Here is a 27,842-nt window from a genome sequence, read left to right as displayed (position 1 = left end):
TATAAATAAGCAATAAGCTTAAAGTGTATCATTGGATCTTCTACTTTGTTAACAGCCATGATTCCGTCTTGTTGTACATCAGGGGCTTAATGGTGGCAGATTGTAGTTCACTGTTCACTGGCCTGAATCTCAGTCACACATAAAATCCTCTGGGCTCAGCTCCCTCAAGAGTTTCTCATCAGGCTTCCAGACGTCCAGATTTCCAAGGATCTGATTAGAGCTGAAAGCTGCCAGGCTCAGTCAGAGAGCGGGAGGGATGAGGAGGAGGCTGCGTCTCCTGAGGACTCCATTATCTGGATCTTCAAGCAACATTTGCATATGAGAGTGTGTCAGTGGGCTGCTGGACAAAAGAGTTTGAATTTATCAAGAGAGCGGATAGAGTGATAAGAGCTTAGAACATGCAAATACCCAAACACATCCCTGAAATCAGTGGTTTTTCATCATGAGGAGAGAGGGAGATCGGAAATCATCAGAAATGCTTGCGGTTGATGAACCAGCCCCTCAGATCCTCTGGTTCTTCTTTTTGTTGTTGTCTCACAAAGAGGAACAAAAACATTTGGTGAAGCTTCTTTCAGCCAAGACGCTTATAGTGTTTTATAATTTTATGGTTTTCTTATTTCTATTTATTCACTATCACTATTATTTATTCTATTGTAAATTGGTGTGTTTAATTTATCTATCTTCACATCTTTTGTTGTCCTTTTTATTATTGATATAAAACTCTTGGTCTCTAAATCTAAATCCAATTTTTTACAAATATTGAATATCCTATGTATTGTCCATCACCTGTAAAGCTAATAAAAAAGGGGGGGGGGGATGAAACGTATTATTTTATAAGACATAATGTAAATATTGAAGTTCAGGGTGTTGAATTAAAGCTCAACAACCCGTGGGATAACCTGTTGAAGTGGCTGCTCGCTCTGTGCTGTGTCTCTCTGCTCTCCAGAGTGAGAGAGCAGCGGAGGAAAGGCTCTGTCAGGAGGTCGTCCCAGAAGGCTCCTCAGTCTGAAGCTGACATCTGGGCTCTCAACCATTCCGAGGGTTCTCTCTGTCCTGCCGGCAGCCCCCTCCCTGGGCGAGCTCAGTCCAGCTCAGGTGCAGCACGTGTTTATTACTAAGCTGAGGAGCGAGACGGGAACACACTTCAAAAAATGTGTCAAGAACGGGACATTGGATACATTTAGACTTTTACTCTCTCAGCATCCACTGTTTAGACGGGGGATGGACTGGCCTGGAAAGAGCTGCTCTGGGTGTGTCTGTGAAGAGAAGTTACACTGAACTAACCCTTTATTTGGGGAAACTGAAGGTAAGAATGAAGATACTGAATATGCGATCTAATGCACTTTTCCATTTCTTTTGTCTTTTTTTGTAGAATAAACTGTATTATTATGAGATAATCTATATTTGATTCTTTTGTTAAAAAATATTATTCTAAACTAAGCACTATTTGATTCGTACAGTATGTGTTTTGCAAGTGAAACAGAAACTTTGTCTTATAGTCAATTACATATTTCAAATTAGTTATTTTTTTTGCACTTATATAGGAAAAAGTATTTTTACCTTGTTACTGGCATTTTAATTTTTTTTTTTAAATACCCATAATTTCCTGGAAAGTTCCTTAGTAATAAATAATTAGACATTAACGGTAGGGAAAATACATCTAGCTCTGAAAGAGAAAGCTCAGGATTTACAGTCAAATAAATATTTATTCATTTTCTATTGACAATAATGTTCTCTGGTCTTTTTGTATTATTATTTTATATTTATAGTTTGTGAAATTGTTTGTTTGACTGAAAACTAATGACCTGTCTTGATCTTGCAAAAGCAATTAATTGTAATAAATGATTTAGTATGAACTTACACTGTTCTTTCTATGATACGTGCTTAGATATTATGAATTTAGACCCACACAATGAAAGGTAGTAAAATAAATTGAAGTCAAATGCTTTTTCCTGTCCACACTAACAGTAATATATAGTATAAATAATAGTCTTTGTGCAGTTGAATGGATTTAAGGCTGAATGTCCAGTTTTCGCAGCCTCCACTTATTTGGCTCTCAGGCCCTTATAGCACATACATCCTGGTCTCCTAAGTGATGCGGCTCCTGTGGGAGAGCAGCTGATTGGCTCACTGAGCCGCAGGGCTTCAGGCCCACTGTGCGTGTGTGTGTTTTCGTTAATGATCCACCAATTAGTCACACAATGGTAACAGTCGTGCATGCACCCTGTCACCTGTCTGCGCTGCACCGGGGTTGACTTAGTGTCTCACTGCCGTCATGGTCTCGAGTGGCAGGATGGGGTGGGTTGATGAGCGTGCTGGAAGTGGATTGTGGGTAAACTCCCACCACCTCAATAGTGTATTTCAAGCTAAATGAATCATCTGCATGTAAATGTGTGAGTTTCTCCTTATATAGTTGCTTCAGTCACCACGGCAACCAGCTACTGTGTGACAGGGCAGGCTCAGGGACCCGCGGCGGAAGGTCCCAGGCGTCCCCGCCGTCCCCTGACTATAATCTGTCATACACACCATAAACACTGTGGGCTGTGAACTATAAACACTTCCCGCTCCTTCCACAGCATCGCTGCAGGAGAGGTCAACTGCAAACACGTGTATAAAAACTGAGGGCTGCAGGAGAGCGTTGTGTTAACATGAGCGTTTATCTCCTGTGAAGCTCTGAAGATGACGGGCCCGGTGGCAGAGATGGACCGCTCATCCCACAACCTCTCAGTGAAGACCACCTTGGAGGAGGAGATCGAGAGAGCTGGGAGTACTCTGAGCAGGTGATCCTTTCATTTCATCATGTGTGGCGATGCCCTGAGCTCAGGGGGTTTGTGTAAGTGAAGCAAACTCACATGTGAGAGTGAGTGTGTTGGGGTTTGTTTTCCAGGGTGCCGTCTGTCTGTGATGACACATCCTCCGAGCTGCAGAGAGTCGCCGCTCTCGACCCTCACGGAGGCCCCTCCAGAAATTCTTTTCAGAGGACCGGAGCCGTCTCAAGGTAAAATGGAGAGAACAAGCTTTCATAAGCTGGGTCATCATAGAAGATGAAACTTTACTTGGTTGCTTCTTTGAAAAATAACTTGATGCATTAAACATTTATGCAAAAACATACCAGCCTTTAAAAAAAAAAAAATGCCCACAGTTTTTCCATTGTTTTCCATTTTCTCATCTGTTTTAGAAACAAATTCATATTGTTTGGTTTGAAAACAAATTCTTTTTCACTGGTTTATAAAAAAGAGTTTAAGCATCTTCGACAAATTAAAAATCTAAATATTTTATACCAAAGCAAGATCAAAAATATATCTTAAGGTTTTAACACTGAGAAATTCTAGATGGTCAAAATAAAACATCTTTTCTTTAAGGACATTTTCCCCAAATAATTCGATGTATCAATTTATTGTGCCATCTTAAATATCACGTGTCAGACTAATTGTGATTCATTAGTGGAATTGTTTGATTTTGTGAGGCTGAAGTGAAGCTAACTTCTATTGTTCTCTCAGTATTTAAAATAAAAAAGGGTGTTGCATACAGTTGACTACTATAATCTTTTTCATGGGAAAGACATGCAAGTGATTTCTTGTCATAATGTCCCATCACACAGTGTCTCTACCTGAGCTGGAGATGCTGCCAGTCATCTGCTATACATATTCATATTAATTAGTTAATAATAGGTTTTAATGTGGCTCAGCTTTATTATGCAGATTGATGAAGTTGTGTGGCTTCTGTCTCACTGTCTTCATATATTAGGGTAAAGTAAAATTTGTTGAACAAAAATAAAGAGGAGCCTCCACACTTATGCCATTCTGTGCCACACAGAGAATTTAATTAAACAACGTTTCGATCTGGAGTGGGATCTTCGCTGTGTCCTTTCGTGAAATTACAAGTTGTTCCCCAAACTAGATAGTTACGATTGAAGCTTTGATTCGTGCATGATGTTTAAGAATGTGTGTGTGTGTGTTTGTGTCAGACTGGTGAGCCTGGTGGTGAGACTGAGGGAATGGGCACACAGGAGCATGGTGGAGGAGGAGCGGCCAGACTCCTTCCTGGAGCGCTTTCGTGGCCCTGAGATGAGAACGGCCCCCAGCCGCATCAGCAACACACAACCAGACGCCAACGGCAACAATGCCAAAGGGATCTTTAGGTATGCTCACTCTGCTGCCAACCTGAACACTTACTCTGCACTTAGATGAGCACTAAATTTCACAGAAGGAAAAAAAGCTGAGAAACCAAAATAATTTAAGTTATATAAAATAAACACAATTAAAAAATGTGTAGATTCAACTGTTTGATGTGCATATGTTGTTGTGTATGTGTTTATAATATATTATAAGATGCCTTTTGTTTCTATATCAGGAAAAAGAGCTTAACAAATTTAGAAAAACCTTCCACAGTGTTAACAAAACATCTAAAGTGTATTGTGTTGCAGTTATGTATTCTGCAGCTGCTTCTCTTTTTCAGTTTTTCTTTAAAGTAATGTTTCATATGTACTATATTACAGAAACATAAGCAACAACTTAGTGTGTCACCTGCCATCTCCCCATGCTTTCAGGAAAAAGTGGAATCTGTTTGTGGTGTCCCCGTCCGATGACGCCTACTACCGCTGGTTATCTGTTATCGCCATAGCGGTGTTGTACAACTGGTTCCTTGTTGTTGTAAGGTAATAACACCTCAGTCGTTTTCTGTTTGGGGCCTGCAGCCTCCGGAGACTGGATGTTCTGTTCGCTGCTGTAGCCTGAGCTGTAATTCATTTCTCTCATTCATTCATAGGGCATGCTTTGAAGAGTTACAGGTGGGCAACTACATCTGCTGGCTTGTGTTGGACTACCTCTCTGACACTGTGTACCTGATGGACACTTGTGTCCGTCTACGCACAGGTAACAAAATATAGCCTTTTCCCTCAAGGCATTATTTAGGGCTTAGACCTAAAGGCCCTATGTTTAAACATGTAATTATTCAAATATAAAAATGATGATGGTATACTTCCCTATTTGTTGAAAATGTGATAATCTATATAAGCTATGTTTAAGTCACATTCAGTTTGGTAGCATTTCAAATCCTATTCTCACTCAATGCAGAATTATCCTAGTGTGGACTAAGTGCAAAACTGACTTCCCACAAGTCATTGCATTTGTAATGTTAATTAAGGCCATTGAGTGGAGTGAGTGAAAAAGTCAATAAAAGCATAAAAAGCTGCTCTGAGGAGAGCAGAAAAGGCTTTGTACATAACTTACAATTTTTTTGTATTATATTAAAGTGTAAGCGAATAGTTGTCTACATCCAGCAGCAACAACACAACTAACCTAAGCTTTTATGTTGAGTCAGGTTTTTGGCTACATGATACTTCTAAGTCTAAGATAGATCTAGCTCATGATTCATCTCATGACGTTCAATGATTCTTACAACAATTAACTAATATGCATCAACTTCCCAGCTGAATCTTTGTCGTTTATCTTTTCCCAGGTTTCCTCGAACAAGGTTTGCTGGTGAAGGACCACGCCAAGCTAAGAGACAGCTACGTCCGTACATTGCAATTCAAGTTGGACGTGGCGTCCATCCTGCCCACTGACCTGGCCTACATCGTCACAGGCATCAACACGCCACAGCTCAGGTTCAATCGTCTGCTGCGCTTCCCTCGCATGTTTGAATTCTTTGACCGCACAGAGACACGCACCAACTACCCCAACATCTTCCGCATCTGCAACTTGGTGCTCTACATCCTGGTCATCATTCACTGGAACGCCTGCATCTACTATGCTATATCCAATTCTTTGGGATTTGGCTCGGACACTTGGGTGTTCCACAAGAACGCAAATTCCTCCCTGACTCGGAGTTACGTCTACTGTCTGTACTGGTCAACTCTAACTCTGACCACCATTGGAGAGATGCCTGCACCTGTGCGAGATGAAGAGTACCTATTTGTCGTCTTTGACTTTCTTGTCGGGGTCCTGATCTTTGCCACAATTGTGGGAAACGTTGGCTCTATGATTTCCAACATGAATGCTACCCGTGCTGAGTTTCAAGCCCGGATCGATGCCATCAAACACTACATGCACTTCCGCAAAGTCAGTAAAGAGCTGGATACGCGTGTAATTAAATGGTTTGACTACCTTTGGACCAACAAGAAAGCAGTCGATGAGCAGGAGGTGCTAAAGAACTTGCCAAACAAACTGCGGGCTGAGATTGCCATCAATGTACACCTGGAGACCCTGAAGAAAGTGCGCATCTTTCAAGACTGCGAGGCAGGACTGCTGGTGGAGCTCGTGCTCAAGCTACGGCCGCAGGTCTTCAGTCCGGGGGACTATATCTGCAGGAAAGGGGACATAGGTAAGGAGATGTATATCATTAAGGAGGGCAAGCTGGCTGTTGTGGGCGATGACGGGGTCACACAGTATGCTCTCCTCACCGCTGGCAGCTGTTTTGGGGAAATCAGCATTCTGAACATAAAAGGTAGTAAAATGGGAAATCGACGGACAGCCAACATTCGCAGCTTGGGTTACTCTGATCTTTTCTGCCTCTCCAAGGACGACTTGATGGAGGCAGTGACTGAGTATCCAGATGCTAAGTCTGTGCTGGAGGAGAGAGGCCGGGAGATCCTGACCAAGGAGGGTCTTTTGGATGAGAATGTGGAGAGTGGTGGGCTGCAGAAAGAGGACACAGAGGAGAAGGTGGAGAGGATGGAGTCCTCCCTGGACTCCCTCCAGACTCGCTTTTCTCGTTTACTCAGCGAATACACGCAAACTCAGCAGCGGCTGAAGCAGCGGATCACTCTACTGGAGAGGCAGCTGAATCCAATGGACCGGGGCGCACTTTCAAACCATGACATTGGGGCCCCTGCAGAGACAGTCAATGAAACAGACCCAATGCCTGCTGCACACACAGCTGGGTCTCCACTTCAGAATAATGTGCTAATAGAGGACAAGAAGAGTCCGACATCATGACATTAACTGTGTCAAACGATTTGAGACTGTATGAGATATAGACTCATTTAGAAAAACCTTATGACACACTCGTCTATTGGTGGAACGTTTCCTCAGTTAAACTGTGTACGATGAGATGTCCAGTTCACATGTCAATAAACATGAAAAGAAAGCTGACAACATGGCCATGCCAAAGCAGATTATGAGTTTTTGACTTTGCCAAAACCAGTGAGTTGAATGCGTTTAAGTGTTGGCTTTGAAGCTACTTCCCAGGATATCTTAAATCACATTTCATTGGTGAACAAAATAAATCTAGCATACATTCGAAATCAGTAAAAATAAGTTTAAATGTCTCTTAAAAAATGAAAGGGGTCATGTTTGGATGAAAAAGCACGGAAAACTGCCGGTTGTGGTCGATTGTTGGTCACTTGTAAACATCTTGTATTGTATTGCATCAGCAGAGGGATTCAGTTCTCCTGACACGTGCTAGCTCGGGCTCTGTACACCTCGTCTCATTCTGCCCCTCCTGGGAGAGAAGTCCGGGGAGAGGGGTTGGAAGGTGATTTGCTGGGTTCACGTACACAAACACAATTATTTTCCAGGTTAGATCTGAAAACTAGGATCCCTATCACGACAATCGTTTTCTTATTTTTCTCCCCCCACGTTGTCCTTTGTAGGACAATGACTTTTAGCTCTCACTCACATTTCCAGTTCATTTTTTCCAGCTGAGCCACAAATGGTCTGCAGTTGTGGGCGATTTTTATTTGCTCTATAATTTACTTTTATATTAAAATGACTCAGCTACTTTGAACTTGTTTTCGTTTAGTTGCTCCCATTTCTATCACACATACCCTCTGGATTGAGGGACTGGGGATTTTCCAGTTATTCAGTCTCGACATTCCAGGATACAAGTGAACCACATGAGCGATAAGAGCAACTGGAACAAAGCCTCAGCGGCCGAGCTGGCTATAGTAAAGAGGCAGGAGGTAATTAGTGCATACGTATCCCCTGCAGCCCCGGAGGGCGTGGGTGGGATCAAGTGCCACGGACAGATCTCCAGTTACCTTCTGCAGGCTGGTCAAACAGCATGTATACAAAGTCTCTCTTCTTGAAAGAAAACAAAAACATCTTGATGGACTCGAATATTCAAATCTGTTTTCATCAGCAGTACATGAAGACATGTAACTCTAGCATGAGATATTCCCAGTAGACAATAGTGATTTGCAAATGAAAACACTAGTTTTTTCATATCATGTTAGGCTGCAACTAATTAAAATGCAACTATCAATGTTATGTGTTCAGAAACAAGAGGATTTTCTGTAATCATCTTCCAAAAATCTTTCACTTCACAATGTTTATTTCCTTATTTTACACTAAGGCATCTTTTGACTCATAAATCACAGAAATCATAATCACCTCAGGATCATGCAAAATCGAATCAACTGATTTCTATTAAACTTATGAAGTCATATTCAACAGAGATTTGTATCATGTCTAAGCCGGGTTCTTAAAGGTAATAGGAAAGTGTTTGCTGCAAGTCTTTTGAGATTCATTTACAAGAACCAATCAAAATTTAACATTTAAATCCGAATCTGATGACACGTGATGAACTGTCAAAGACAGTCCCACAGTCCTAAAAAAGCTGGATAGCTTATATATCAGGTGTTAACTCTTGATAAATAACATTTAAAGATGCATGACCTTTACTGTTGCTTATTTAGTCATGCAAAATGAATGTGGTGGATGTGAAACGTTTTAGGTGGTTTTGAGCACTAATACATTTTTACCGGAATGAACCTTCGAGGTAATGCTACCTGGGCATGGGATGCAGCTATTTTTCATGTTCCAGTGAGGGACATGAACTCGTTGCTCTATTTGCACTGTTGTCTTCTCCGTTGAGCTCCCTCAACAGGTGCAGGGCAGCGTCCTGTCCCCTCCCTGCCCCAGCCCCCGACCACATCAAACTTCAGCCACCATGTGTCATGTGTGCAGGACAGCTGGTGCAGTGTCAATGGGGTCTTGTGTGCATGGACACTGCTTAGAATGAAAATTAAAAGGAGAACCTTCACTGAGCAGGACAGTTTTTCCAAGAAATTAATGTGTACCTTCTTTTGTACACTGAAGACTTTGCGGTTTTAGATCAAAAGATGAAACTGGCAGCTTTTATTTTCTGGTATTTACATTGAGCTGTGTTATTCAGTTTAGGGCATAGCACCGTGTGTTTCAGAATACCCTTTAGAGTAAAGTAACAGAACAAAGACATTTTAAGTCAACTTGAACTCAGCAGAGGACGTACCACCATCCAGTCCCTTTTAATGTGATCAAGCTGCACCAAATGTCACACTCATAGAAATCAGTTACCTAAATATGTTTTCATCAAGATCCATTAATTATTCCCTTGGGTTACAAACTGACTGACCTGCTTATGCCATTGGAGTTTTGAATTTCCTCCTGATTAGTTTGGATGCATTTCTCTATAAACTGGTTAAAGAATTTTCATGTAGAGTTCTGATTTCATTCATAGGATTAGTGAGCCTGCACCAGAAGCAGCTGAAGACACAGCACCAGCTCCACTGTGCTTTACAGATGAACTTGTGTGTTGTGGATCATGAGCAGATCCTTTCACCCTCTCCTCACACCGATCCTTCCACCAAGTTGATCTTTTTTTATCTCGGTCTCATTGTTGAATAAAACTTTGTTTCAGAGCTTTTGCAGCTCATCTCTTCTGATGTCAGTGACTGTTCTGATGTCAGTGACTGTTGCTTTGGTGGTTTTTCTTCTCTCACAATGTTACAGTCATCAACTGCTGTTGTTGCCCATGGCCAACCGGTTTGATGCACAATGGACAATGGTTGTGCAGTGTACCAAAATCTGGATCAAGCAGTAAGCGATGTGAAGAATATGGAGTCAGACAAAAAAAAGACACATGACATGATATTTTTCTGAATATATCTATATTGCTTGTACTTTGAAAGTGTAACAGAACAGCTCACAAACGGCATCTGAAAAGCAAACTTGGAGAAACTATCCCCGATCACCGGGTTTCACTGCATAAAGTGAATCACATAAAGTGAAAATAGCGAATGTGCCAGACAAAGTGTGACGGCAGAAGTAAACACAACTATTCATTTTTTTCTTTAATGCGCCGAGTTAGGGCAAATATTTCAATAGACTGCATCTTTTTTCAAGTTACTGTAGAAATTAGACCAAAAGAAATACTGATTTCATTCCGTAGTAACTGTGATTGAATGTGAAAGATACAGAGGAAACAGAGCAGGGCTGCACAAGTGTGTTGGGGAGCAGAGAGTCCGCGGCATGCCGTTGGCGTACTGTGTACTGATTGGCTGAGGGTATCCACTGGGACAAATGGGACAGTTAGCGCATTCGCATGTGCAGACTGTGCTTGGGTCCGTCCACCCGCTCCAACTTCTCAAAGTGTTTCCTAGCATTACGGATATTGATGAGAGTGGCTGCAGAGGCTAGAAAATAGAAACATGATTAATTATGATTGTTGCTTTAATCATACAGTCAAACGCTAAGGCCAGCTTAACTACTTACGAATGGAGGGGTCTGACATGATCACCATGACATATGTGTTGGAGGTGAAGACGTCAATGAAGGCTGCAAAGTTGGAGTTCCTCACTTCCATGCTTTGGAAAGAGGCTGCAAGTTTACTGGAAGTAAAATAATAGGAAAAAATAAATCAGAAACATCATACAAGTGCAGCAGCTGATTTTGGCAGTCAGATGATGTTTTTGCTGCGTGAACTTACCTACAACTGAGTTTGAACTGTTTGATAATGTTACTGATCTTCTCGAATCTATGAGCATCACGCTGCTCTTTGCATTGATAGTGGGAGATCACCTGCATTCACAAAAACACCATGTCACAATAACGATCAAAAGATGAATTTCATATCCAGGTTCAGATTTTCTGTCGTGCCGGAGGAAGTGGTCGCTCTCACCAGGAAGGTGGCTCTCTCAAACAGAAGAACTTCATCTGCCTCAATGATTTGTGCAAAATTCCTCAGGTTCGTCTCCAGCTGCTGGACGTTTGGTATGAGCTGGTACACGATGCTCGACCAGGCCTGCAAACACACGTGAACATGATTTTGAGGCCCTTATCAACTTTATCATCCAAAAAATAAGCAACTGTATGTATTCACAACCTTATACAGGGTTTCGTCCCAGATCGATGTCCTGAAGCATGTGCAAGCCAGAGGTCGGGACAGTCTCTTTAAATCTTCTTCACGCTCCTTAAAGATCTGCAAAGACAATGAACACAGTAAAGTCAGCGGATCAGTGGAAACCGAGGCAGCGATGCAGGTAACGCTCTGTACTAACACCAAAACACATGAATATATAAAGAAACTATACAGAAATCTGTCTATAAATGAATGTGTAAAGTAATAGGAAATCCAATCTGCATGTCTTAAGACTGTAGGAAGAAGCTGGAGTACGACCCCGCAAACACAAGGAGGACATACAAACACTATTCAGTAAGACCATGGCCTAAGAACCTTCCTGCTGTTTGGCAACAGTGCTAACCACCACACCTCTATAAAATGTTGTAAAAGGTAAAACATCACTATTTCTTTAGTTGGACGATTTGTTGGTTGTATTAATGTATGCCCATCTTCATAGGAACAATCCTTTATATACTTTGATTCCATTTTAAGTTTCTGGTTACAGTGTGAATATTTTACATTGCAAAGAGAGCTACAATGTGCATGTTGCAAAGGAGCAGCATCTCTGATGAAGGATGTAGAAAATGTCGGGTAGAGCTCACCAAATCTCTCTGGTCTTCCTGCACAAGGTCCATTTTGTGCACGAGGCAGAAAACTTTGGCATCAGGGGAGTTCTGCAGGATGGCTTCCAGACATGACTGGTAGTAATGCATGTCTTTCTCCAGCTCCCGACTCTCAACATCGAATACGTAAATAAGCACCTCTACGTTTCTGAAAATGTTGTCCCTCTGGCTGGTGAAGTAGTTCTCCATGAACGTGTCCTGGCTGTTGTGTGGAGAAGCACAGAGCAGTGCTTAACGGGTCGGATCAGGTAAAACACTTTGAATAGGGGGAGAGCGTTGCCTAGGGGGTAGAGCGGGTGTTCTGTAACAAGGAGGTTGCCAGTTCGAACCCCACTCTTTCCCATCTGCATGCCTAAGTGTCCTTGGCAAGATACTGAACCCCTAAAATGGCCCCTCATAAATGCTGAGTGTTCTAAATATGTAAGTCGCTTTGGACAAAAGCGTCAGCTAAATGACATGTTATGTAATGTAATGTAATTGAATATCGTCTAAGCACAGTAAATAAAAGAGAGATATACTTTACCCTCCACAGTCCCAAAGGTTGAGAACAAGATTGCCAAGAAATCGTACATGCGAGTGCTCCACATCAACTGCATTAAACAGAAAAATGAGGAACAAGAAGATGTTAGATACAGTCGAAGTTGCTGTAAAGCACCTTTCTGTAAAAGCTCTTACTTGTAGCCCCAAGGCGGCGTGTGTCTCGAGCTATGTAGTTAGCAAAGATGATTGATCTCATGCTGGTCTTTCCAGAACCACTTTTCCCCATCAGTAGTACCTGAAAACACAAATACAACTGATTACACCATCACTAAAGTTGTCTATACCCACTGCTAAAGTACTGCATTGGAATTGAGCATTCTAATGTTGTAGCTAGTGGAGATGGAGCCAACTTCAAATGATTTATAAAAGGATCTTTTTAAAAGGTTAAACAAGACTGTTTTAGACTGGCTGCTCGTTGAATTGTATTTATTTCACTGTCTATTCATTTTTAATCTTAAACTGTCATACGTTTATATTATTTAATTGTAATCATTCATTCAATTATTTACTTTATATAACATATCAATATTTTCACTTTTTATCGCTGGTTTTACTTACTCCTCTTTTAGTATTTTATTATGATCCTTTTCACATCTCTTTTGGTATTGAGTTAATTTATCTCTTTTTATTCTCTTTACCTGCCTCTGATGTTTCCGCATTTCAAGTTTATGAGAGCAGTTCCTCAGTTCCTGTTGATATGATATTGCTATGTGTGTGGATGTGTACGTTTGTTTGTAGGTTTGTACACAAGACCAAAAAAAATTAACTGAATAGATTTCCAGTAAACTTGGTGGAAAGATGAGTTACAGGAAGAACCCATTAAACTATGATAGGGTTTTCTTCAACATTTCCACAGGGAATTGTTAATAGACAGCCATATTCGGGGAGCTGATACCTATGAGTCTGTGAAATATGGAGCTGCTTGATTGAAGTTAAAGGGACTGTTGGGCCTTCGCCCGAGGAATGAGATCCTCTGAGAGCCGTTCAAGATTATATAGTTTTAATGTTTTCATTCTGTGCTGCAGTTGGGTCACATTGATTATCATGACCGATTGACTGATACATTGATTATTAAAGCTCCCAGAAGCTGCATCACAGTAGATGCTTAGAGTAAACAACTGCCTGTGATGTGAGACTCACCTTTTTCTTCATGGCTGTGCTTGACATCCCCCTCAGCAGACACGGTGTGGCGTGTTGCTGTGAGCCGCGGGTCAGGTGACTTCACTCGGCTCTTCTCCTTCAGCTGCGGAGCAAACACAAATATTTTCACCTAGCTGACACTTAGCTCTGCTGAACCCGTGATCCCTACAGGGGACACGTCTCTTTAAATACAGTCTGTGGCCAGAACACTCAAGTCTGTGGACGAGTCGAAGTGTTTAAACAGTCTGAAGCACACACGGAATAATAAATCAACCTCTTATTTATGTCCATAAACTCTTATCTGCTCCGGGATAAACACCTAAGCTAATGCTAACGTAGCTAGCAGCACAGAGCAGATACATGTCGGTTAGCTTAGCCAGGCTAAACAGAAGAATAGCTAAGATACAATCCAGACGCGTGTCGTCTACTCACCGCGTTTCTTCTGTTCAAACTGGTTTTCACTCTGCTCTTCAACTTGTTGTTACGAATACACTTGTTCACGTTACTTGGTGGAAGCAGGCAGTGAATTCAGGATCAGCTGCTTCCTGTTTACGCCAAAGTCACATGATGACAAACTGTACCTCTGCCTTGTGTTCGGTCTCACAGGCACAGCAGACAGGATTAAATATGTATGTAACAGTTCAGTTAATAAAGAAAAATTAAAGTTGAGGTTAGAACAAGCGATCAGATTTAAGTCTAATATTTATCCATTTTGGAAACGGAGAGTTAAAATGCCTTACAGACATTACGCAGGGGAAACAAAACTTAATTTCATTCTCCCATAAATGTTTTTAGTTTTGTCAATATCAGTTAATTCAAGTGTGAAAATGTATGAAACAAGTATATATACTATATTTAAAAGCAAGTCTTTAATTCGTCCAAAAATGTAGTAAACTCATATCGAAAATGAGTTGATTTTAATGTAGAATTTTTTTCCAATTGTTTCTTTACTTGTTGCAGCTCCCTGTGAGATATATAACTACATCTCCACATTATTTAGGGTGGTTAGCTGGCTGTCGAAATAAATAAATTAAAAACCGTTCTTGTCATTTTCCTAACACACTGTTGCATATAAGCTAGCTTGTGTTCATTTTCTCACTCTCCCATTTTTCATACATTTATGTGTATACGTGCACACACACACACACACAACTCTTTTTCAATCTTTCCTAAACTCTACTGTTGGTTGAGCAGTCATATTGTTCATTTACCCTCCATTATGCTACAAAGTGTTTATTCTATCAATGCTGCAAATACCCCTATCATTCTGATGTTCTCCTTTACACGTGGCATCTTTTGTACTACTGCTCTTTTTATCCCGTTAAAAGTTTTTTTTTGTAGTTCTTCCTTGCTCTTGTTGAGGGTTAAGGGCAGAGGATGTCCCACCTTGTTAAAGCTCTGTGAGACAAATTGTGATTTATGAATATATAGAACTCATAAATTGGATAACTATATTACAACATCATTACTTTATACTATTACCATATTATTCTACTACTGTTAAAACGTTTTTATCCTTTTGTACTGTACATAAATGAACAGTTTCCCTGTTAAAAACAATGGCCACCAGGAGGCAGCGAAAATTAATGATAATATATACAATCATGAAACTGTCTTTCACATGTCAAGACAAAATATCAAACCAATAATGATATTCACGTCCACTTCACAATATGCATTAAAATTTATAAACTGAACGCTATATATATGGCAAAGCTGCTGAGCTGTAGTTACTTAGAATGACCACGAGAGGGCAAGAATGTGTAATTTAGAATATAATTTAATAAAATAAAGTGTCACAGCAGTTCTATGAATATTAGTTCTTAGGTGGCATTCATTTCTCATTGGACCACACAGTGCAGATGCACACACAATCAAATCAAATACTGGTATATATAAATAACATTACATACTCCTATATAATGTCGATTCATAAAACCTTTCATTTCCTGCTCACCTCAACAGTTTTAAGTGTCCATACTTCAGCAGGAAAAAAACATTTGTTTCTGATGTCACAGAGCTGTTGATATACGGTGTGTGTGTGTATGTCACCACAGACTGCACAGAGAGATTTATGCGGATTTACTGAAAATTATAAATTCATTGAGAAGTCAAAACAATAAAAGTATTATAAAACTTTATTGTTTACTTACTGTATGTAATCTCCAAACTGAAACCCTCTCCCAAAAAAAAAAAAAAACTGAAGACGACCAGTCCCGGTATCTTCTTAAAATATTTGTCAGAAGTAAAATAAAACAAATCAACACATGTTTTCTATTCACCAGTTAGGAGGAAGAGGAGGTATTTCATTCTCTGATAAAAGAAATGCATATATGCCATCGGCAATCATGCACATACGAAGAAAAAACTGAAACCCATTATCCAAAAACCTTCAGCTTATAAACCACAAGTAGGATTATCTTGTATATAAATAATATACAGGGTAATCACTGTTGCAATCCTAATTAATTATATGTGTTTAGATTTTAAGTATACACATTTAACAGTTTTGTTAGAGTGGGGTGTCTTATTGCTGAGGTTATCAAAAACATAGAACCATAGGGCCATTATGTGAGGAAAAAAACAACATGATACAGTAACTCCTCCAGAGAGACATTAAATGTAAAAAGGAGCTAGGAGATATAACGTGTTTGGGAGTAATATTCAGGTAGTGACGTCCACTGCAGTCGTCCATTACATTTGATCTCTGAGCTTGGCGAGCCTGTTGGAGAGTTCATCCTTTGGACAAGAGAGAGCAAAGACAGACAATGAGGATGAAGATGATGATGACGGAAGAATCAGGGTTATTCAGAGAATATCTTTCTTTACGCCTGGGCCACTGTAGATGTCTGAGCGGCAGGTTTGCATCACAATTTTCATTTCATTTTCATTTGCTTTAAATTCCTTGTTTTGAAAAAACATTGTTAAACATTTATTTCCTGTAATAACATTATTCATGTAGCAGTAACAGTAGTGAGTTTTTTAATGTTTATTTGTGACTTAAAGGGATAGTTCACCAGAATAATTTGAATTCACTCATTATCTGCTCACCACTATGCCGATGGAGGGGTGGGTGAGGTGTTTAAATGCCACAGAATCAGTAAACCCCTGGAACTCAAGAAGTGTTTTTTGGACTCAAACACTTCACCCACCCCTCTAAAGTCATATAGCCGGGTAGATAATTAGTGAATTTTAATTTTTCAGGGAACAATCCCTTTAAGTGTAAAACAAGGATGTTGTGGAAAGTAGGAGTTTACCTGTTCTGCAGAGGCCACGCTGGTGCCCACTGATCCAGTCTGTCCCTGGGGGAGCTCCATGTTCAGGTCCAATCTAAACACACCAGCATTTAAAACTTACATTTAGATGATTAAAGCCACAGTGCCTTTGCTTACACTTTACTGAATAATACTTTTTTAAATATTCCTCAAATGTTTGTCAAATTTTGGACAGAAACAACACACCAACCTATATCTGAATTCTATGAATGCAAATATCTGTATATCTATGTACATATCTAATGTTATTTAAAAGAATATATTGGGGTAAAACTTACCCTGCTTCATCTGCCAATTCATGCAGCAATGAATCCACTTGGTTCTGAAACACACATTGGAAAAATTTGATATACAGCGAGTTTGTTTAAAACACTGTGAGACCACAAGAATGACTAGTCCAGCAGAGAAATGTACCTGTGGTGTTGTGAGTGTTGTCGTGCTGCTCATGGTGTCCTCCATTTGGGCTGTCTGAACATCCAGAGTCTCAAACTGCCGTTCAAACTTTTCCATGAGAGCTGAGATCTGAAAGAAAAGAGGTTGATGAATTGTTTGATGACTCGAGGACAAAAAAAGTAGGAAAAATATCACTTCCATGTGTAAATGCCACTCACCTTTTCCAAATTCATACTCTTCAGGGTCATGTCCATGCCTTTCACCACTCCACCCATAGATTTAGTGACCTGTGAAATAAAATTTGCAAAATTATTATTATACATCAGAACAGAAATCAAAATAAGCTTTTGAGTCAGGATTTCCATTCGCCAGCCAGTAATTGATTTTCTAGGCCTTCAGCCAAATGAAAGGACCCTGTTTTCAATGTACCTGGTTCAATGTCACTGCAGTTTGAACCCTTGATGCGACGGCCTCTACCCGAGCGCTCATCCTCAGGAAGTTCACAGACTGGTTCTTCTGTCTGATGGCGTTCTCTGCATGGATCCTCGCCACTTCCGTGTTGCCCTTCTGTATGGCCTAGAGAAAACACAAACATATTGTGGTTCAGTAAAGAAATAATCAGGCAGCTTCCCTTAGTAATGTAATGTTATGATGACTGGTTTCAGAGGTGCAACTTACTTTCTTGACTTTCAACTTCTCAGCTTTTTCCTCTTTGTCACATTTCTTGGAGTTTCTTTGGAGATCTTTGGCAGCCATTTTCAAATTAAATAGATGTTCTGAAACATGAGGTTAAGGAAGAACAAAGTCCAAACAAAAACAACGATTCATGCTGATATATTGGCCTCAGTTTGCATGTCAGATGATAAGAAACAGGAAATGTCAGGACTGAATTTCCAAACTAGTGTTAAGGTCAGTAGACCTGGTCCACCCAAGAGCAGTGAAGTTTATTTGTCAATTTGATAAGGAATGGATGGATTTGAGTGCCTTTACACAGGGTAAATACAAATTTAAGAAAATCTAAGAGATCAGACTCAATATGATTGTTGTGTTTTCAATGTATTATTTTGTTTAGCAATGGTATACAAGGTAATGACTGAATCTATGTTTTTTTTCAAATGCAGACAAATTACCAATCCAGATACGCATTGTGACCTAAATAAATGTTTAAATGTGTCTTGATTGAAATCAAAGTGTCTGACTCATGACATGAGAACAACAGCTCAGAGATCTCTGACCCTGTCACCGCTGAGCTACCTGAACTAGATTCAGTACCTTCAGGGCGTTTACACATTTTGATTACTTTCAATTATTAACTGTTCTAGTTAAATTTCAGTTTTAAGCCTAAACTATCCTGAATATGTCAGTTCACAGTTTTGAAACACCTCTCGACTTTATATCGAGGCAGAGACAAAGAGATTGTTATCTAACTGCTATTGTTGGAGTTTCCCTTTAATTGGCCTGTTTTGTTTCCGTCATGTTAAACCTCCGTGGTGTCTGAAAAAGGACGATCCCCGTGAAAACACCCATCTGCTCTATTCTTCATAAGTGGGAGTATCAACCAGCCCCCTGACTACATCGGTGAACCAGTTGGGTATTTCCAGACATTAAGCCTGCCAGGCCTTCAGCCCGCGACTCTGTTACGACGCCCGGAGTCGACAAGTAAAAGTCCCGGGTTGATTAATAAGACAATACTTCTTTCTTTAGTAGCACGTGACCCATGTATCTACGTTTTCACACGTCTGAACCCATAAATCCCACCGAGGACCACCGTGTTGCTGTCGCTGTCGGAGCCCTCTCGTAGTGACGTTACACCGCGGTCTCAGCTCCCCTCGCCTACCGCTGGTTATGGTGAAAGGATACTGTCCATACTGGAAGGCATGTTGACGCTGCTCCTCTCGGTTATTCCCGCTGCTCTCCTCGCGAACACTTCACCTCCGATGAGCTGCTAAACGAAGCCGAACTCGTCGGGGAGAAACTTCTGCCTGTTTGGGTTTCGGTCGTCGAGCGCTCCTGCACTTCCGGGTGTATCACCAAAATATTAGTGACGTCACAGTCACATGCACGCTGTATTCCGTTCTACGTCACGAGGAAGCTGCCCCCCTCTCCTCTCCTCCTCTCCTCTCCTCTCCCCTCCCACGAGTAAAATATGAATGAAAAGAAGAAAATAGAGAAACAAGGTGTTAACAAATAAACACTTTCAACGTTTTTGTTTATTTGTTATTGTTGTGACTGAGTCCGAGGTGGGGGGGACGGGGAGGTGGGCGGTGATCGCGGCTGACTGATGAGCACATTTACCGGGGGGATCGCGGCGGGGAGAGGGGATGACTCACTCCGCCTGATGCGATGCTTTACCCCGCATCGGCTCCTCGGCAGTGCGGTGGCGCGCCGGTAGTTGAAGCCTGACAGGTCGGTGCGTGTGCTCCTCCGCCGATACGAAACAAACTTTACTTAAAAGCAGTGCGGGGGAGAGAAGGGCAAAGTGTTCCCACGCACACGCACGCGCGCGCACGGGTTGTTCCCAACTCGCGCGGCCGAGCGTCGTGATTTATTGTAAATTTCGTGACGCCTGATTTCCATGGAAACAGTGCTCGCTGAGCTGAAGTGTCCGTGTTAAGTTCGGCATCAACCTCTCGGCGGGGGTCGGATAAAACCTGTTGGCCACAGCTCGCTGCTTCTCTCATCTCCTGCACTTTACACTTGCATCTGGACACAGCAGGTGAGTTGCTTTTTTTTTCTACTGTGACTCATTCTGACAGTTATTTACCTCATTGGTTTTTCTTCTCCATCATCACATGAGACAGTTTCAGACATAATATCAGTCATTGTTTTGGGATGGCTGTCAACTTCAAAGCTGCGATCGTGTGTTTAATGTACAGGGAAATGCACATTTGAACTAATTGCAAGCATCGTGTGAAGTTTAGAGAACAATGGATTGCACATTAGAAAGAAAACAAATGGCCTGTGCAAAAATGCTGCTGCAACAGTAAAACAAAACACACAAAAAAAACACATATATGAAACCAGATCACGAATAATATAATCTGTGATGGGCTATATTCAGCTCAGCGGGTTTAGTGATCAGGCCCCATGAAGGGGTGCATTTAGTTTTTTGCGCACAGGGAAAGGATCCAGGAGAACCAGTGTGTGATGCTTCGTTCAGTGGCTGTATGACTCATATAGTCTTATCTATAAAGAAGCCAAGAGGCTCAGGAGCAGTCCTGCTGCAGGACCGAGCTGATGTAACCCGGGAGATTCACTAGAGAGTGCTGTGGGCCACACTTCCCCATGTGCCCACAGCCACTGAACTGAACCACATCAACACACTCAACAGATGATCCGGTGCTGTTTAAAGATGCATCACATGGCCAGGTCCGTTTGAAATCAATACTAATATAACCGTTGCATATTATTACACATATATAGTATTTATATGAACCTTTTATCACCCTGACTGTGTTTACAGTTGTTTTGTATATCCATTAAAATTCATTTTAAACTGTTGCAAAATCGGCTTTCATTTAAATTATATGTAAAATTGGTAATAAAGAGAAGGATCTAGATGGAACAGGGATCACGTTTAATGTGACATCATAATAATAACAACATCAATAATAATAGAACTGAAGAAGCCTCTTGGATGAGAGGTGTGAAGTCTTCAAGAAACCCAAGCATGTCCAGTTTCCCTATATGTACACTTACAACTCCTGAGCATACAATGACATGGATGACTGCATGAGGATCTTCAGGTAAACAGATGAAATACTCAGTACAGTGCACACTGCCTGTGTCCAAAAGTCCCCTTAGAAACCACATTTAAATTCACTACATCCAGATTGTTGTTTGGGTCTGCAACCAAATTGCACACAATCATAAATATCAGTCCCCTAAACACTATTTCACAATGTTGAAGTTGGTGAAAAGAATACCCTCTATACACCCCCAAATCTGGATCCACGCCAAAATGTAAGTTTCATGATAATCCATCAAGTAGTTTTCACACAATCCCGTTAACTAACGGACAAACAAACGCACACCTACGTCATTTTTCAAGAGGTATAGATGTAATGACCTGAAAGTTGATGGATCTTCACATTATCTTTCAAGTGTTATGAAATGGCACTGATTCACATATCTCATTGAAATGCATTGTGTGAGTATTTTTATGGTGGAGCAAATTAGAAAAATAATTAACTATGCCTTTCAGTTTACATAGTGTGCACTTAAACATACATTCTAAAGCTCCTTTATGTAGAGTTTTTGGTTGTCAGATTATTTTCTCAAAATGATATGTCTCAAAAGAAAACTGGGGGAAATAACCCCCCCCCCCCCCATCTTCTCTCTCCTTTATAGAAATGTTTAGTATGATGCGCTGATTTTGGCTGACGCATTTGGAAGAAAAAAAGACCATTAAAAGGACTTTATAACTAGTTGAGCATTCATTTTTCAAAACACCCTGAGGATCCTTAACTGATCCCTCATCCCTGCTGTTGTCATAAACATATCTGAGAGTGTGAGGATCTTTTGAAGCTTCCAGCGATTGACAACTAAATAAATCTGACATTTTCTTCAGTAGTGAGTGAGTCAGCGAACATGACGTACTCTTCTCCCTCTCACAAATGCATTTTCCTATTATAACAGCAGGAATAAACACATCGTCAATCAGCTGCATGCTGCGTATTAGAAACAATCAAGTGTGTAAGCACAGTGGTGAATGCCTGCTCTGCCATGACAGGTTTCACGTGCAGCTCTCAGACGTCTCTCAACCAAGGTTGACTCTGTGTCTGAGAGCCAGTGAATGACACGCTGCAGGTGAGTCACCTGTAGGCAGCAAATGGCTGCATGATCATGGAGGAGATTCAACATGGCGACGGCTGAATGTTTCCAACACGTCAAATGGCACGAGAGGCAGCTTCTGGTGTTCACAGTGCCACTGGAATGTCCCGGAACAAAAGAGTTCATAACTCACAAAGAGTTCTGGGAGGAGTTGGAAAGTAGGCACAGCCATCTCAATCTTAGCTCAGCAACAGCCACAACTTACAAATTAACTTTCGTTTAGAAGATAGAAGATTAGAAGTAAAAAAAAGTAAGGACTTATCTGTAGAACATTCAGTCATGATGTCATTTCTTGTTGCTTATTGAGTTTCTGTGCAAGATCGACATGTTTAAACTGTGGTTTATTTTTGAGCTGCAATTTAGTTACCTTTTCTATATGTTATGCTAGTGGCCGTATAGACTCACCATCACTTACTCACTCCTCTGAGCTCACGTTGAGTTTTGTAGCTGCCATATGAGTTTAAAGGTTCAGTATGCAGGATTTACTGATATCTAGTGGACAGGTCGCACATAGCAACCAGGTGAATCCGATTTCGCTAACTCGTCCCTTTCCAAGTGCGTAGCAGAGCATTCGGTGGCCTTCAGGTTACCAAGAGGCTCTCTCCAGAGCCAGTGTTTGGTTTGTCCATTCTGGGCTACTGTAGAAACATGGCATTGCAACATGGTGGAGGACCCGTTCTCCATGTACATGTAAAGAATTTATGTAAATCTTATTCATATTATGTCAATAGCTCCTCCATAATTCCACACATTGATCCTTTAATGCATACTTTCAAATCTAGCTGATGGAGTGGGACATGGCTTGCTTAATTGCGTTTGTGCATTTGGTTCTTTCAGGACCTGGGGAAGCCCCAAAAGACAAGACATTCAAGCAAGCAAACAAGAGAAAAATATTCTTAAGGATAAAGATGTATACAAGGTGATAGGATGATGTGAAGAATGCTTGCCATTTGTAAAGGGCATATTGGTTTATGTTGCTCTAAGAAAAAGCAGGGTTTGTTAGATCATGGCAGACGTTAGCTGTAGTGTGATAAATATGTCTGACCTCTCTTTCACAGGTAAGGATGATGGAGCTTCAAATAGAGAAGAGGTTCCACAACTTGACCCTTGAGCAAATCCAAGCTCTGGACAAGGTCTTGACCGAGGTCATCCCCATCCACGGACGAGGAAATTTCCCCACCCTGCAGGTGAGAGCGAAAGACATTATCCGCGTGGTGAAGGATCGGCTGGTCGAGAGAGACATCCAGGTGAAAGACATACGGCTCAATGGTGCTACCGCCAGCCACATCCTGGTGAAGAATAACGGCCTGGGCTACAGGGACCTGGACATCATTTTCGGAGTAGAGCTGCCCAGGCAGGAGGACTTCCAGGTAATTAAGGATGTGGTGCTGGGCAGCCTGCGAGACCTCCTCCCCTACGGTGTTAACAGACGGAAAATCACTTGCCTGACAATGAAGGAAGCCTATGTGCAAAAAATGGTGAAGGTTTTCAATGAGCATGACAGATGGAGCCTCATCTCACTGTCGAATAACAGAGCTAAAACCGTGGGGCTCAGGTTCGTTAGTTCCCTGCGAAGACAGTTTGAGTTTAGCGTGGACTCGTTCCAGATAATATTGGACCGCATCCTTGAGTCCTACTGGGAGACTGACAGGAGGCAGGCAGGGCAGTTGCCAATGAAACCTGGGAATTTGGCTAAATCACACAATGAGGAGGAAAAGAAAAAGAAGGAGAAGGCAGGCGCTCTTCCAGATGCTGAGGGGGATATTGAAAAAAACTCAGCGATGGCAGCCGGTGAGGAAAGTCAGTGTCTTGAAGGAGTAGTTTCTGTGCATGAGAACGAGCTTCCACAGGCTAATATTGAGCGTGATGGTGGGAAGCATGAGGCCCAGCAGGTGTTAGCGGCAGAGAGCAGTAACTTACAGCAGGGGGAAGAGGAAGTAGATGGCATTGAGGATGTTGTTTCAGAGGAGGACATTGTTTTTGAACTGTGTGAGGAAACTGGAGAAGAGAAAGAACAGTTTCACAGTGATTTTCCTTTAGCTTCAACATCTACAACTTTATTTACAGACGTCAGGGATCCACAGATGACACACTCCTCTTTAAAGCTACAGGACAATGAAGAGCTGTGTGAGTCACAAGCTTCCCAACCAGTGTCTATTAAGCATATAGCAAAGTCGAGTCCACAAGAAGTGGTCCATTGTGAAGAAAGTGCTAATTTCAAAGTAGACTCTGAAATGTGCAAAACTGAAAAGACCCCAGACCCACAAGACTCCCAGCTTGAGTTCTCCTTCCCTCCTCCTGCTAAGAAAACCTGCAGCACATCACAGGACGTAGTACCAGACTTTTGCCCCCTGCCCAAATTACAAAGAAAAATGTCTCGGAAGTTGATCAGTAAACCTGAGAAATGGTCTCTTCTCACAGATCTGTCAGATCTTACAACACAGCTGTTTCCACCCATAGAAATCCCCAAACCCCTTCAGCCGAAGCCTTCGTCACTGGACACCGCTCAAGTTCAACGCTCAATTGAACCGGGCGCCCAGTCGGAGAACTTTGATGGTAAAGATGCTCTCACAGTTCCCACGTACAGGGCGGCCAGTACGCCTCAAGGGGCCACTGGCTCCAATGAAACCACAGAACAAACTGTTAAACCAAAACGCTCGAAGAAGCCTCCTGATTCAGAGACTCAGAGACACACGCATGCAGCAAACATCGCCACGCCGCCTCAGGTCATCGAGCAGAAACCTGAAATGAAGGATACAGTCCTGAACAGGTGTGGGTCAAGCTCATGGACCGGGGCAGCGGGGCGGCCCACCATAACCATTGAAGCCGAGTGCATGTACGGAGACTTTGAGCAGGCGATGGGACACCTTCACCAACGTCTCATCGCCACCCACAACCCAGAGGAGATCCGAGGGGGGGGCCTGCTGAAATACAGCGACCTGCTGGTGAGGAACTTCAGGCCGGCCAGCGAGACCGAGATCAAGTCGTTGGAGCGGTACATGTGCTCCCGCTTCTTCATCGACTTTCCTGACGTGAGCGAGCAGCAGCGCAAGATCGAGGCCTACCTGCAGTGCCATTTCATGGGCAGCGAGGAGACGAGCAAGTATGACTACCTGATGACCCTGCGACGCGTGATAGACGAGAGCACGGTGTGTCTGATGGGACACGAGAGGAGGCAGACGCTCAATATGATCACGGTGCTGGCCCTGAGGGTCCTGGGCGAGCAGAACGCCATCCCCAACACGACCAACGTCACCTGCTTCTATCAGCCGGCCCCGTACATGACGGAGCCCATTTACAACAGCTACTTCATCACCCAGGCCCAGCCACCGCTCGTCTACCACCCCTACCCTCTCCACGTGCACATGCAGAGTGGCCTGGTGTAGCTACAGTGGCGTGCCCACAGGGAGTCGTGTCAGCTTTCAGCATGGTGCTCTGCACACAGAGGCACACGTGGAAGTTTTAGCAGCCACAAGCAACCACGGGCGTAGTGTTGTTTCATTCTTTGAATTCCCTCCGCTCCTGACGGGTCGGAACTGAACAGGCTCTGGAGGCAACGCATGTCATCCTTTGATGACGAAGACTTTTGAAAAGGAAAGAAACGCAAGGGTCGAATTTTACTCGAGCTCGTAGAAAGGACTTGATCGAAGTGGAGGGACTTTGATTGAGGCTGTTTCAGCTCAGTTTTGGTCGGGCCATGCACTGGTCACACTGCCCTGATGAAGAGAACGTTGCCATGTTATCCTTCTTCACCGCAACAAGATAAACGAATAATAACACATAATCTCTGAATCATCTGGTGGCAACAAAAAACGTAGTTTGGACGTAGATTGAATAAGTGATAAATCGTTTCCAGGGTGTTCAACCCTCATGTAGCTGTTTCGTGAAATGCCATCCTCTGTAGATTAAAAATCAGCATGTGTGTATTCACTGTATAGAAATAGGACACCAGGCATACATGAGCAAAATTTGCCGTGGTATTTCCATGAAGTACTGTATTTGTGAATGTAAATAGCAAATTTCTAAGGCAGAAAGAACAGAACCCAGATTCAGTCAAATTATGGACAATGCTAAATATTTGGGGATTTTAAAGCACGGTGAACCTTGAATCGATCTATTAAAAAAAAATTAATTCTGTAAGTATTTCTGTAAACATTGAACATTTGTTGCAAAATACGCAACACTAAGTGTAAACGTTTATAAAATCTGCTTTATTTATTATTTATATATTTTCCTTACATTAAACAACTCTAAACAGATGTTGATGGAATCCTGATTGGTTCACATAAATAGGTGGCTTCACATTTTTCCAACACCATACTGCCCGCTCCAGTGAGAAAACAAACCTTAAGTGTTTTCTCTAAATGTTAAAAAAGTATTTAAATGATGAATATGTAACTTCAACCTATAAAAGAAGAAAAAATGTCTGTAGTAGCCCCCTAGTATCAGTCAAAAGATAAACACTTTCTAGCGTTGAGTGAATACGGTCAGTCTCCTTCAGAAACCACATTTTAATATAGTACATGCAGATTTTTATTGGGATCTGCACCAAACCACACACACCTATAGATCAGTTCTCTCAACATGACTGATTTTCTTCATAATGAACCATGATTTTTTTCTTTTGGAAATCAAGGAAAATTTAGAAAATTCTGTTTTGCAATATTAAAGACATAAAAGAAAATACTGGATCTGAACCCCTGATCTGGATTCACTCCAAAATTCAATGGGTTCTTCCTTCAGTGATGTTCCACCCCTCGACACAATCTCATGGAATTTGGTTCAGTAGTTTATGTGTAATCCTGCTAACTAACAGACAAACAGACAAACAAAAACACCATAGTGGATTTAATAACAACACACGTTTTCTGACCCTTCTCCCCTCCTGATAATTCTCATAAAGCCTCATGGGAATATTTAAGCAAACTCATCGTGTTGTGATCCCACTCAGTGACAGATGTAATGGTTTGAGGTTGTGTTTTACTTGTACTTGCAATTGAATCGTCTAATGTAGTGCTCTGAGTTATGAACTTGGAATTGTGGCTGTATCTCTGAATCCATCCTGCATTTTGTCAAATAGTTTCTCATATTCCTCATGAGAGAAACATCACAGGGATTTGCCTGCTGGGGGCTTATTAAAAAAAGACTTGTTTTTAAAACCGAATGTTTACAAATTAAGATTGAATAGCTTAAAATGCAAAGAGCATTTTTGTTCCCCCTCAAAGATCCCAATCCCATCTTTAACAGTTTGTGCGTGTGTGTGTGTGTGTGTTGCCACTGTTGTGCGCTGCTATGGCACATTTCAACCCTTGCACTTCTTGTCCCTGTATGTCTGTTTATTGTGTTGGCATAAACAGAGGTTTGGACTAAGTCATGTGTAACTAAATGCAGATACGTATTGTGGAGTAAATACAGTGTTTCAAACGTGCTTGTGAATCTCTTATGAAGTATTGAAGACATCTAGAATAATGTTTGCAGTTGTGCCCTGTGTAGATTCTAAGTGACGTATCTATCTTGAGACTGTGGGTGTGTTGTATGTGTATCTTTAAGGAACCGTTTCACCAGTGGAGAATGTCAAAAATATTCCTGTTCTAATATTTCGTTGCTCAGATTGTTGTTGTGATAATAAAAAAAGAACACAACCAATTTTTGTCTGGAGTCTGAGTCTCACTGATATCAGCTTATTTTCATTAAGCTGCAGGGGCAGTCATTTGTGTAATTGTGTTGGCATGCTTTTTTCAATTATCCCATTTTCAGCATTACTTTTAACAAGCTTGAGTTTTATCAGATTGCTTATGTTCCCATCAGGTTTTGTAAATGGCACATACACAGTAAATTGGCCTTTATACAGGCACTTTTTCAGTTGTTAGAAATGAATATTTAAGTAACAGGTCATTTATTTGTATGTTTTTATGCTCACACATGACCTACGCTG

General features: G+C 41.6%; 4 protein-coding genes across 4 annotated transcripts; 2 read left to right on the top strand and 2 right to left on the bottom strand.

The window, feature by feature from the left end:
* The first annotated feature begins 2,679 nt into the window (after positions 1–2,679).
* cnga2b (cyclic nucleotide gated channel subunit alpha 2b) lies at positions 2,680–6,938 on the top strand. The gene is made up of 6 exons (XM_062406566.1): positions 2,680–2,780; positions 2,888–2,998; positions 3,968–4,141; positions 4,550–4,657; positions 4,768–4,874; positions 5,461–6,938. Exons 1-6 carry the CDS (start codon positions 2,680–2,682, stop codon positions 6,936–6,938), a joined length of 2,079 nt encoding a protein of 692 aa, XP_062262550.1.
* Positions 6,939–9,852: 2,914 nt separating this feature from the next.
* Positions 9,853–13,997, bottom strand: rraga (Ras-related GTP binding A). The gene is made up of 10 exons (XM_062405419.1): positions 13,839–13,997; positions 13,407–13,509; positions 12,402–12,501; positions 12,250–12,316; positions 11,706–11,928; positions 11,086–11,181; positions 10,882–11,004; positions 10,690–10,781; positions 10,476–10,591; positions 9,853–10,396 (listed from the first exon to the last, which is right to left on the bottom strand). The coding sequence occupies exons 2-10, from the start codon at positions 13,431–13,433 to the stop codon at positions 10,293–10,295; spliced, it is 948 nt and encodes a 315-aa protein (XP_062261403.1). The 5' UTR covers positions 13,434–13,509; positions 13,839–13,997; the 3' UTR covers positions 9,853–10,292.
* A 1,529-nt stretch (positions 13,998–15,526) lies between these two features.
* Positions 15,527–19,115, bottom strand: chmp1b (charged multivesicular body protein 1B). Its single transcript, XM_062405421.1, has 8 exons — positions 18,935–19,115; positions 17,753–17,850; positions 17,504–17,650; positions 17,293–17,361; positions 17,096–17,203; positions 16,960–17,003; positions 16,664–16,736; positions 15,527–16,145 (listed from the first exon to the last, which is right to left on the bottom strand). Exons 1-8 carry the CDS (start codon positions 18,951–18,953, stop codon positions 16,101–16,103), a joined length of 603 nt encoding a protein of 200 aa, XP_062261405.1. The 5' UTR covers positions 18,954–19,115; the 3' UTR covers positions 15,527–16,100.
* Positions 19,116–19,702: 587 nt separating this feature from the next.
* On the top strand, positions 19,703–27,514 carry LOC133969137 (uncharacterized). Its single transcript, XM_062405416.1, has 2 exons — positions 19,703–19,790; positions 22,966–27,514. The coding sequence occupies exon 2, from the start codon at positions 22,972–22,974 to the stop codon at positions 25,291–25,293; it is 2,322 nt and encodes a 773-aa protein (XP_062261400.1). The 5' UTR covers positions 19,703–19,790; positions 22,966–22,971; the 3' UTR covers positions 25,294–27,514.
* Positions 27,515–27,842: the final 328 nt, after the last annotated feature.

This window comes from Platichthys flesus, chromosome 15 (assembly GCF_949316205.1).
Source record: "Platichthys flesus chromosome 15, fPlaFle2.1, whole genome shotgun sequence".
Taxonomy (NCBI): Eukaryota; Metazoa; Chordata; class Actinopteri; order Pleuronectiformes; family Pleuronectidae; genus Platichthys; species Platichthys flesus.
Note: the sequence above shows the minus strand (reverse complement) of the source record. Positions and strands in the feature narration are given on the sequence as shown.